This window comes from Apteryx mantelli, chromosome 19 (genome assembly GCF_036417845.1).
Source record: "Apteryx mantelli isolate bAptMan1 chromosome 19, bAptMan1.hap1, whole genome shotgun sequence".
Taxonomy (NCBI): domain Eukaryota; kingdom Metazoa; phylum Chordata; class Aves; order Apterygiformes; family Apterygidae; genus Apteryx; species Apteryx mantelli.
This window is the reverse complement of record NC_089996.1, coordinates 16,480,156-16,492,327: the sequence shown is the minus strand read 5'-3', so window position 1 is coordinate 16,492,327 and position 12,172 is coordinate 16,480,156. Positions and strand designations below refer to the sequence as shown.

Below are 12,172 nucleotides of genomic sequence, written 5' to 3'. Positions count from 1 at the left end.
CGCGAGCCTGTTCTCACAGCCGTAGCAGCAGGCTGTGCATCGGAACGGAGCCCTGCGGGTGCTACAGTGGAGGCACCATGCTTCTCTTCTCAGGTTTATGAAAGGCAGGCCTTCAGTTCTGCACTCAGTCCTAACAAAATAAAAGCCAAAGAAGCTCCATCCACCTCACATCCACATGTGATATCTTTGCTAGAGATGTAGTTTAACTGCTGTTCGGAGGCACAGAAGAAACAGACCTTAGAGATGGCAAGAACTCCTTTTTTCCTTCAGAAAAGTGTGGAAGAGAATCAGCCCGAGGTCTCTTAGTCCCACCCCTAGCAGCGAGGGTCTACCATGAAAGTCTCAATATCAAATCAGCTCTCAAACGTCTTTCCGCAAAATGAGCCGCACTTCAATAAAAAGATTGTTTCATGAACTGCTTCTCCTCCCATTCATGACTGCATGGACCACTTTCCCTCTCATTTCCAATTATATAACATCCCTGTGGCAATTACAGCAATTGCTTGCACGGACAAGTAACATTTGAGAAATATTCTGTGTATTTTTAGCATTCTGCAGCAGTTTGCAGCTGGGAAGAGAGAGAGCCCCAGCACCCACCACTCACCGGCCAGGGCTCGGGAGGCCTCCACCACAGAACCTCTGCTGGAAAAAGCAGTGCTGCAAGGGTGCCCCACCTCAGCAGGACCGCCAAACGCGGCCTGCTAGGGCTTTGCTACTCGCCTTGGGGTGGCCTGAGGAACAGGAGTCGGGCAGTTGCCAAGCTAGAAACCTCTTATCTTGAAAAAGAGTTTGGATTCCTCCCCACAAGGCATTTCCTAAAGCCTAGCGTCTTACAGAGCGAGGCAGGACCCCCTGTGAGGAGCACGCAAAACCAGAGAAGCTAACGGGTGGATCAGAGGTACTGAACACACCCTCTCCCACTAACTCACGGCGATCTTGGCAGGCATTTCACCTCTGGAAAGAGGCCACAGATTACATGCCCACGATTTCATAGTGCACACAGCAGAGCAGGAGATCCGAGTTCGTTCCCTGACTTCTAGGCTCCGCTACTAGGGTGGAAAGGACTCCTTTTGCCACTTATAAAAGAGTGGGATGTGCTGAGGGCAAAATGTGCAAGCTACGCTTAGGTGATCTCCCTTCCTTTGTTCAAATTCCAGGTAGCAAGGAAGACTTTTGGGACCAGAGAAAACAGGAGCGTAAGAAATGAGAACACAGCAAGGCCACAAGAGGCTCCAGAGCAGCGTCTGTCATTAAAGAAAACCAAACTGTTCAAACTTTAAATAAGGAGCATATTACCTTGTTTCCACCAACATTTTTCCTGCTTTTCCATAGGCATGAAATGCTGGCATAAAAGAAAAAAACCATTGTAGTCAGTGAAACAAAGGTCCAGAACGGGTCACATACATCCGTTAGAAATTAAACAATAATAGTGACAAACAACAATTCAGCGGGAACCCGCTGGTGCTGTATTTTGGGGCTGGATTCCCTTCCCCACCCTCCCATTTTCTTTTTCAGACATGCCCTCCACAAATCAAAAGCCACATAAGACAAGAACAAAGATGAGGGAAAGATACAAAGCAGGTTCTTTTTTTCTACTTCATAAAAAAAAAAAAGTAGTGTGAAGTAGCAGTCACACATGGCAACCATTAAAAGAAAGTCAGCGCAGAAGAGAAAATATGCATGTATAAGATGCTGTGTGGCAAAAAGTTACTGCAGTACGAAATTTCAATCAAACTCTCATTTTTATTTTTATCTTCCCACTATAACTGAACCGCCTGATGTTGCTGGATGGGAGATCTGAGACGGTGCCCAGAATGTTCAATTCCATACCCAGAATACCCAGTACTCACAACCCACACCAAAAGGTTGCTGCCAAGAGACATTTTTTTTCCATACTTTGGTTGTAGCTTGTAGCAGAAAATGATCAGTAGTCTTTAAATCATTGGGTTTTTTTCATAAAAAGAAAATGCCAAGAAAACTCTGCTTGTATTTTTAGATCTATCTTACTGGAGAGAACGGGAATTAAGACCTCCAGTTCCAAATACAGACCACATTGCTTGATTCTGTCAGTGTTAACTGCAGAGGACCAACACAAAAACAACCACCACCCTGGCTTCCCCCTTCGTGTTCTCTCAAGGTAGGGCACACATTACCGGAGTCAGCCAGGAAAGAAACGGTATTCACTTCTGGAAGCATCTTCTATTATTTTAAATATTAACTTACAAACACTGATTTCTTTGGACTCTACTAAAGCTAAAAATTAAGGAAACGGGATGTTCTCCCATAGAATGAGAAAAAAGCATGGTAAGAGACCCACAGCAGAACAAAACGGAACTGTTATGCAGGGTAGCGCTGAAAATAGACAATGGCTTGGTGATAGACAGGGTGGAAGACTGCCGCAACCACACGCACTGCCCGAGTGTGAAGAGAGGCTGCACCACTTCAGTCTCCAGCTCTCATCTTGTTTGGGAACTTGCAACAATAACGGAAAAAGGAAACAGCCCTCGAGTGGTTCAGTCAGATAGCTGGTATCAAAGGACTAGGTATGAAAGAAAGAGGAACCAGCTAGAGGAAAAATATCCCTCCCGGAGACTGGTTCATTAATGAACCAATCTCCAGAAGGACTACTGCTATTGCATTGTTCCTACAAGCTCCTTTTTTACATCACATAGAAATGTAGGTATCTCCAGATAATAACTACAGCTGCCGGCTATAGTCTAGGCTTGAGATTCTGAGAAACAATCAGTCTCCTTGGCTATTCTGAAATGATGTTCTAATACGAAAAAACCTTCAAACATTATGCCAGATGTCCCCATCTGGGGACACTAGAAAAATTGGATCCTTTATCTTCTCAAGGAGGAAGGAGACGATGGCTATAAAATATATTGTACAGTCAAATGTCTTTGGAACGGGATCTCTAGATGCCTAACAAGCTGGGTAGAGCTCAATCGGCTCAGTAATTAGAGATGCCCTTTTAAACCAAAAGTGGTTACTACAACAGGCAACCTGTGTTTCAGCTCTTTTCTCTGCAGGGAGCTGAGCCAAACTGCTTCCCAGGGGGGTGCAGCATGCTGCTGACGGTGTCAGTACCGAGCACAAAGAGTCTGCAAAGACCCAGGCCGCTTTCAGCTGCTGTAAGGGGTGGGGGGGAGGCATTAACTCATCTCCTGGTTAAATTCCATCTCAGAATCACACACGCTTCCCCGCCTGTTCACACATCTGTCCAAGACCCTTCCTTTCCACACAGTGCAGCTGAAAGGTGTTGAAGGGCAAAATATTTTTAATAACCAATCCCTTCATGCATATGGTGCTGCAGAGAGAAGATGTCTGGGCTAGATATTAGCCTGCCACGATCCTGGCTCTTTTGTAGTTGTAACGACTGCTCTCAGTGTTCCTCCGGAAGGGACTGGCTGACTGAAGTTAATTTGCAAAACTTTCTTACATCTTTCAGCACTGCCAAAGCCTCCCACAGAATCAGCTGCAGGGGCTGCCAGGATCTCTCGCAGATGTACCAGAGCACAAGCACACGGTGACAAAGGCTGTCTGTGTGGAGCTGCTCAACCTTGATGCATTAGGATGCATTGTAGGAGTGCTGCCTTTCCTCCCAGCGCTGTCCCTCCTCTGGCTGCTCCCGGTGGCACCTCTCCCAGGGCAAACGGAGGGAGGAAGGGGATGCATTTCTTTCAGTGCCAGCGTTTGTGTGCCAGGAGGTGCCAGGAAGTTTAGAAGCATTACTGGCCCTCTGTGTATTCGAGCCCCTTGGCTTCAGAGAGCGCAGAGGATCCCTTCTTCCTGGGAGACGCTCCAAGGTGAAGGGGACTTTCTGTACTTCGGCAAAGGGGAAGCAGCACACAAAGACTTGTTGTAAGGAGGCAGGGAGAGGCAATCCAGGCAGCTGGTATGGGAGTGGCTGGGCCAAGTCAGATGCTACCTGAGGGCTCCATGCTAATTGAGGCTTCCTTCCAGCATCGGAGGCACAGCCTTCGAGACCACACAACTTTTTAATCTTTTCATTTTCTAGCAGATATATTTTGGCAGAAGCTAAACTGTGCAGCTCAATAACAGTACCTTGGGCACTCTGAGCACCGAGGGGATCCATCTGTCAACAGCACAGTCACCAAGCGAGCCATGCATTTTGCTAAGCCTTTTACCGACAGCAATGCCAGCCAACTCCCTACTCCCCAAAAGAAGTAAGAAAATCCTTGTAAGAGGACACTTTACCGACTGGCAGCCCTTCATTTCATATGCCAGTCGAGAGGACTCAAACCCAGCCATCCTCTCCTGCCCCCCAAGTTAGTCAGAATCAGAAGAGAGGTCATAAACAGAGACCAATGCTGGCGCCAGTGCAGAGGAGACGAACTCTGAGGAAGAGGGCTGGCAGACCCTGCCAAAAACCCACACATGAATCTTGCAGATGTTTTTATTTTCTTGGCCACTTGGAACCTTGCACACTGTTTCCTCTCTGCTCCCCCTGCTCTGCCATAAATGCACATATAGCTCAGATCCAGGCAGCCCAAGCTCCATGCCAGGCTCTCTGCTGGCAGAACCCAATGTCCTCGGCAGCACACTGGGTGGGGAAGCTCGTGGCTTTCGTGCCGAGACCAATAATTTACACCAGACACCCGCTACGCCAGCTCCTGAAAACTTGGGTTTTGATCAGTCAGCACTGCATCTCCTCCCCTGCCCTGCAGAGTCAAAACAATTCTGTGCCTATTAACTTCACTGTCAAGAGCAGAATTAAACCCTCATATTCCCCTGGGGACATGGAGCAGGGGAAGAGACTGACAGAGGAACAAAACACAGATTGAAAACTACATCAAGAAACCATTTCATATTCCAACAATATCAGTATGAAAGTTGTAAATTAAGAGGTCAAAGTAAAACCGCAGTTTAAAAAAAAGAAAAAAAAGCCTCAGAGCTGAAAATTCTCACCAAGGCCAGGGTAGGTCCTGCGCTTGCTGAGATTGGCCGATTTCACCAGGAACATGCAGGATTGATGAGTCATCCAAGAACAGAAAATCAACAGCAGAGCTCCCAGGACAATGCCACACTGGAAAGGAAAAAGGGGGGGCGGGAAGAAAAGACAAGCACAAGATGGAAAGTAAGTCATTTCACACAGTCTTATTGCTGTCCCTTATCACCTTTAGACTCCCTCACACATTTTCAGCTACACTTTCGCCTGTTAAGGGAGTTCCCTCGACTTCACTGCGGCCAGGAAAAACGTGACGTATGAGTTCAATTTTCCCTCTTTTCGCAGTCCAAGGCAGACACACAGCAGCCACCTGTCTCCCACAACACCCAGTCGCGCCAGTTAAGCCTAGAAGAGTGAATCAGGAGCTGTTTGTGGAGCAGAACTTCCACAGCTCCCCCCGTCTGTGCCCTGGCACCGCCGGTATCAGGGCATCCCCTCCCCCCCGTGTCCTCGGCAACTCTCAACAGGTTCATATAACGCAAAAAGAGATCGCTCTTCATCCTGAGGTTCAAACTCTGATCAACCTTTTTTTTTTTTTTAAAACGGAACTGTTGGTATAAACAATTTACCAAGCTCACTACCAAACTTCCTAGCATTGTTCTGCCTTGCTGATCTACCCGTTTGCAGCACAAGATGTTAATCACTGGACATTTTTTAAACAAGTGACTTTAAAGAGGCACAGGTGATCCCAGGTCTTAATCACAGCCACTACTTGCTCCATTGCTATTCGAATTCGCCGTGGCTCCGGGGATCACGGTAACCCCTAGACAGGCAAAGCCACGGCTCACCTCTTAGCACAAGAGGTCAACAGCTGGTTTGCAAACGCTTCCCCGCCAGCCAGCTGAACACACCGCAGAGCCCGCACAGGGACGAATTCTTCCTTTTTCCCCCCGCCTCACCTTGCAAGAGGGGCAGAAACGATTACTCGGCGACCTCATTACAAAGAAGAAGCGACAGTCTGCCGCGAGAGACACCCCGTCTCCACCTGCAGCGCTTCCCCCGCCACCGCTCGTCGCCGAACAGCGCAGGACACCGAGCCGCCGCTCGCCTCAGGCGCAGCCTCCCTGCCCCGGTGCCTCCCGGCCCAGCTCGGCCGAGGCCAGGCGCCCGGGCGCCAGCGGCTCCGAGGGGCACCGGGGCAGCGGCGGGGGCTCTCCCTGCCCCGGGCCCCCCCTCCCCGGCCCCGCCGCGCCTCGCCTCACCTGGCGGAAGCAGAAGGGCACGGTGAGCACGCTCACCCCCACGATGCTGTTCACCACGTTCATGATGAGGCCCCAGTTGGAGCCCGCCGCCGCCGCCATGGCCCGCCGCGGGGGAACCCCGGGGCGAGGGGCGGCCCCCGGCCGCGGGGGAGCGGAGGAGGGGAAGGGGGAGGGGGAGGGGGGGTCTCCCGGGCGCGCAGCCCCCACGGCGCGGAGCCACCGCCTCAGCCGCCCGCCGCCCCCATGGCGGGAGCCCGCCGCGCCCCGCCGCCGGCCCCGGCACCGGCCACAGCGGCACTTCCGGGTTCCGCTGCTCCGCTGGCGCTTCCGGGAAGTCGGGGGGCCGGCTAGCGAGACGCGCCGGGTAGAGAGGCGCTGCGGGGGGGAGGGGGGGGATAAGCAAAAATGCGGCGGCTCTTCCCGCCGCCTTGGCGGACTGCGCTCGCTGCTCCTGGGCGGGCTGGCAGAGGGGGGGGAACATGGGGGACCCCATGGGGGACCCCAGAGACGGGGCCTCTCCGTCCTCCCCGGGCCTCTCCATCCCCCCCAGGGCCTGTTCATCCCCCCCCCAGGCCCTCTCGTCCCCCCCGGGCCCTCCCCGTCCCCCCGGGGCCCTGCGGCCTCCCGGCCCAGCTCCCGGGCGGACATTTGGGGAGGGTTTGGCAGGGCCCCTGCGGAGCTTCCCCTTCGTGGGTTTAGCTCGGGGAGCTGCGAGGACACGGGAGAGGAGGCCGGGTGGGAGCGGGCCCCGGCCCCGCCGAGCGAGGGGTCCCGAGCTCGCTGCCGAATCGCTGCGTCCCGCGGAGGGTTTCGGGCACCCGAGAGCCGCCCCAGCCCGGTGCCCCGGGGGGAGGAAGGCGTCAAAAGCGTGAAAACGCCGCCTTTAAACGCCACGTCCGCGGGGGCCGTTTGCTACCCAGGCGAGGAAACAGATTTTAACAGCGTACGTGATTTTTTTTTTTCCCCCATAGCCAAATCCTGCAAATCCCGCCAGGATCGTTCCCGTTCCCGAGGAATCCGTCACGCCTGCAACCAGGAGCTTCGCGGACGGCGGAGACGCGTTGCAGAAGCGAAGGCTGACGCCGCCCCGGGGCTTCTTCCCCCTCCATCGGGGCACGCGCCCCTGCGGAGGGAAACCAGGCCCCGGCGCAGGCAGCCTGCGAAGAAAGTCCCTTCAGGATAAACAAATAAATAGCAGCTGAGCCGGTGCCCCCGGCCTGCGGAGAGCTGGTGTGAGTGGATGATTTCAGCACAGCTGGGCTCAGGCTTACAACGTGACGGATTAGCGGAGAAAAAACACACGTCTCCCAACTGTGCGTAGCGCTTGAGAGAGCCCTTCCAGGACTGTTTGCATAATGATAGCGATCGCGTATTTATATAGGGGACCTTTCATCCCAGAGGATCCCAAAGCATTTTACAAGCCAGTTACTGTACACAGGAATCACTCTGTGATGAAGCCACGGGCACAGGCAGCAGGAGCGCGGCTGCCCTGCACACTGCCTGCTCAGGGACAGAATTTATAACCCCAACACAAGCCTCGACTGTTTGCGCCAGCAGCGAATCTCCATAAAGCCTCCAGCAGAAGCAGCTCTTTTCTCTCCCCTGCAGTCGGCAGACAGCCACGAGTGGGAATGTGGGTGATGCACGTGCACGCACGCACGCGTGCACCTTGCGCTGCCGGTCTGGCTATCACTTAGGTGCAACCGCCTCTCAAGCGCAAGCACATTCGCTCTTTAGCTACACGGGAAAGAGCAGCCAGGCCGCGGAGACCGGAGCAGGACCACAGGGAGGCAGAGGCAGCCTGAGGATCCGAAACGACACCGGCTCCCCGGTGCCCCGTGTCGCCAAGCGGGACCGTGCTCATTGCCCCGGCGCTGATGCGAGGAGCCCCGGGTGCTGCTCCGGGTTTTCCTCCTACGAAACTCCCTGCACCAACTTAGCCCCCTTTGCATGTTAGCGCCGACGTGCCTCAGACCCGAGAGCCGTTCACAACTGCTGCTCCCCCCCTCCGAGGAGCCGCCGGAGCACAAAGATGCAGCAGCAAGACAAAGAGCAACCGGAGGGACAAAAGAGCAAAAAACTGGAACCAGCGGAGCGGCAGCGTCCATCTGCGGTGAGGGGAGCCTTCTCCGCTCGCCCCGGAGGACAGCCAGCCGCTGGGTGAAGTCATTCAAAACAAGGGCAGAGCCGAGATGACATGCCACGCACACAGCCGGCACCGGGCACCTGGGGTGCGGCACGTGCAGGGCACGGCCGGGGACGGCAGCGCCAGTCCCTCGTGCGCCGGGACGCAAGCGCGCGGCTCCCCTGCGCGACGAGGCAGGCGAGCGTGCACCCCGCCATGGGCCCGCGCACGCGTTTCGCACCCAGAAGCTCCCCTATCCCGCCGGCAGGCACATGCACACGCACATATGCATAAGCACATGTGCACACGCAAAACCGACTGTAATTAAAAGAAGCTCCTCCGTCTTGTCTCTCTTCTGCTGCGCAGCCTAGGAGCCGAGTTGCTTCCCTCCCCTTTCCTTTCCCTCTCCTCATTTAAAAAAAAAAAAATCTGACTTATTTCTGACACATGCTGGAAGTCGTTTGATGCTGTCTCCTGGCTGCGTGTTTGGAGGGTCGCGTTACAGCCCCAACCCAACAGTGGGAGAGTCCTACACACCAGCCCGGATCGAAAAAACAAAAGGAAAAAGTTAATTTAGCAATTGTGGGCTAAGGGGCTGCCCCTGCTCCCGCTCCCCCTCCTCTGCTCTCTCCTGTTTATATAACCCCAAAGTCATAAAAATGACAACACATCCAACAGAAGGGAATGGATCTCATTTACCATCGGCAGCCCCTATAAAACCGCAGATGGGCTAGAGGGCTGCGAGCTGGGAACTCCTCCGTTAGATTAGGCACTAAAATGAAATTCTGAAAATACTGTCCCGAGACTGACGGCAGGGGCGAAACCAGGGTGTCCCCCTGCGCGGGCCGGGCACGCTCCCCTGGCCGTGCGCGCCCGCGTGCGCACGCACCCGCTCGGGGACACGCGCACCTGCCTTCGGAAGCAGCAGTTTCGCAAGCTGTGCGTGTTTCTCGCGGCTTTGCAGTGGCCCGAGGTCGGGCAGGGAGATGCCTCCACCCTGCTCTGCAGCGCGGCCCCGCGGCTGCCGGCCGGCCGCCCCGCGCTGGTGGAGGAGGGGGCGAGCGGCCCCTCGCAGCGCCTGTGCCCCCGCCCTGGGGGCAGGCGACCACCCGCCCCGGGCTGCGTCGCTGCACGAGACGCTGCCGTAAAGCCGAGCCGTCCCTGGGGCAGCCGCGGCAGCGCGGGCAGCGCGCGGCTCTCGGCAGGCGCGCGGGCGCGTGCCGGGATGCACATCTGGGCGCGCATCTGGCTCCGTGCGTGCGCGCTGCACACGCGGCCGGTCTGGTGCTCAGGCTGGGGAGCCCCGCCGAGCCGGGGGAAGATCAAAGCCCATGTGTGCGACGCCGTCCCACGCCGAGCGCGTGCGAGGGGCAGCCCATGGCCGCCGCCGCCGCCGGCAAAGTGCCTGCTGCTGTCAGCCCCGTCCTCAGCCCCTCGCAACCCAGCTGCCGTCTGCAGCGGGGTTTTTTTGCAGAGGGTTTGAAGGGTTTTTTGGAGGCGGCGTGCTGCGGTGCAGCACCGGGGCACCGAGCTGGTCCTGCAGTGGGACACTGTGTGCCCCGAAGCCCCAGTGTGCAAGCTCAGCTTGTCCCCATCCCCATCCCCGTCCCTCCTGCACCCAGCATCTCCCCCTCTGCTCTCGCCCAGGGCTGGCATCACCCCGACACGCTGGCGCAGCCCTGGGGCTCCTCGCCAGGGCCTTCCTCTCTCCCCGGAGGAGCCCATGCGTACAGATGCCTCGTGCATGTGCACATGCTGGTGCGTGCACACGCTCATGCACACACTCGTGCACGCACCCGCTCGTGCATGTGCACACGCTGGTGCATGCACACGCTCGTGCATGCCCCAGAACCAGCCCCCTAACGAACAGCAGCTGCAGCACCTCTGGAAACCAGCACCCTTGGAGAGAAGCCCCGGCGCTGCCAGGCCCAGCCCCAGCTCCTCTCCCTGGCAGCCCAGGTTGCGCATTGTGGCAGATCATCAGCGGTGCGGTTCGTTAGCGGTGGGTCTTGAGCTGCAGGCAGGCCCCGAGGCGGCGCGGCGGGGGGAGGCACGGCTGCTCGGCTCCGCTCACGTTCCCAGCGGCAGAGCAGCATCCCGGGCTGCCCGGCGAGAGCAGCCTCCGCAGGCACCAGCAGTGGCCCCGGACCCGGCCTGCCCGCCAGCCGGCGTTTCATCCTCAAGCAGGATAAAAAAGAAAACGGGAGAGGAAAAGCGAATGAGCACCATGCGGGCCGGTTCCCACGCGCGCGTGCACTGTGGCCCGTCAGAGCTGCGCGAGCCGGCCGCACGCTCCCGCTGGAACGGAGCACGCGGCGCTTGTATAATTTGCAGCAATTGCGCTGGGTAACCGCAGGAATTTGCTCTACAAAAGGTTTGCAGGGAGGTGGAACACTTCTGCCTAATTCCCTCCAGGTGCCACTCAGACTCGGCGGCGGCGAGCAGCAGCGCTGGCTTTGTCTCGCTGCCTTTCGCGCGCCGCCGCCGCTGCCCCGGGCAGGAGGCAGGACGCTGGGGCCTGGGGCAGGACGCCGGGGCCGAGGGTGAGCAGGGCCGGCCCTGCCCTTGCTCCGCGGATGCCGCTTGGGCTGCCGGCGCCGTCCTGGGGCCGTGCTGGGGCAGGACCTGGCAGCACCGGGGCCGGGATGCCGTGGGGTCGGGATGCCGTGGGGCCGGGATGCCGTGGGGTGGGGATGCCATGGACCAGGACACCAGGACCCTCGGTTCCCACGGTGCTCCCAAGTCCCGCTCTGCCCCGGCCCCCCGGCAGCATCGTTTCCCTCCTCTGCTGCCGCGGCCGCAGCAGCACTGGGCTGCACCCGGCGCCTGTCTCCGTTGCTCGGACCATGACGATTTCCCCCTCGCCAGCCCCGCGGGAGGCTGCCGCAGCCCGGAGCCCGACGGCAGGGCTCGCGCTGCAGCTTTCCAGGGAAAAAGCGCTTTTCCGCCTTTCCCAGGCCCGTGGGGGCACCGGGCTGAGGGGAGCATCTCCAGCACCGCGGGCTGGGCTCCGGGGCAGCCCGGCGATCCGGCGTGCCCGGGCACTGCCACCGCTGCAAACGCCCGGGCACGATGGGGGCCGCGACGGCCGCAAACGCCCCAGCGCCTCGGGGGCCGCGGTGGCTGCAGACGCCTGGAAATGCCCAGCTGGCCTCGGTCGCGCCGTGCCGCACTGTGCCGCGTCCCCGCCAGCCGTGTCCCGCGCTGGGGCAGCCGCCAGCCCCGGCCTCGCGGGTGCTGCGAAGGCAGGAGAGCGGAGCAGCCCCGACACCGTGGCCACGGAGCAGCCGGCATCCCTGCACCCGGCCTGCCTGCGTGCTCCGGCTCCCACCGGGAACAATAGCGTCGGCGGCGGGGCGGGAAAGCGGGAACGCGGGAACGCGGGACACGGCTGCGCGCTGACAACGGGCGCTTTGAAGCTCCCCAGCTGTGGGCAGGACGCAGGCAGATGGAGCGGGAGAACGACGCCGGGAAGAGCGGATGAGTGATCGCGGCAGCGGGGCACAGCACATATGGCGAGCAAAGCCCCGCTCCCGCGCTGCGGCCCGGCACACGGGGCGTCACGGAGGCTGCCACCGGGAGGGAGGCACCGGCCCGGCACCGGAGCGCCGGCCCAGAGAGCAGCCGGGAGCGCAGGTTGGCAGGGCACCGGACAGGTCCCATAAAACCCCAGGAGCAGGGAGCTGCGCAGGAAGGGCCACCCAGCCCCGTGCTGCCAGGCTGCTCTGCTCCGCGCGCCCCGGGGCGCCTGCACGGCCACGCACAGCTGCTGCGAGGAGGGGACAATAAAAGGGATGGAGACCAGCGCTGCTGTCAGCAGGCACTTAGAAGCCTTTTTATTTTTTTCCTTTTTAATTTAATCTCTCCTCCCTC

The 12,172-nt window shown here is 58.1% G+C and overlaps 1 protein-coding gene across 1 annotated transcript in view; it reads right to left on the bottom strand.

The window, feature by feature from the left end:
• SLC38A10 (solute carrier family 38 member 10) overlaps window positions 1-6,316 on the bottom strand; it is a 38,427-nt gene extending 32,111 nt beyond the window's left edge. The window contains exons 1-3 of the mRNA XM_067308131.1: window positions 6,175-6,316; window positions 4,933-5,050; window positions 1,297-1,342 (exon numbers count right to left, since the gene is read on the bottom strand). Coding sequence (XP_067164232.1) covers window positions 1,297-1,342; window positions 4,933-5,050; window positions 6,175-6,273 — 263 coding nt within the window. The 5' untranslated portion in view covers window positions 6,274-6,316. The remainder of the gene's footprint in view (window positions 1-1,296; window positions 1,343-4,932; window positions 5,051-6,174) is intronic.
• Between the last annotated feature and the right edge of the window lie 5,856 nt (window positions 6,317-12,172).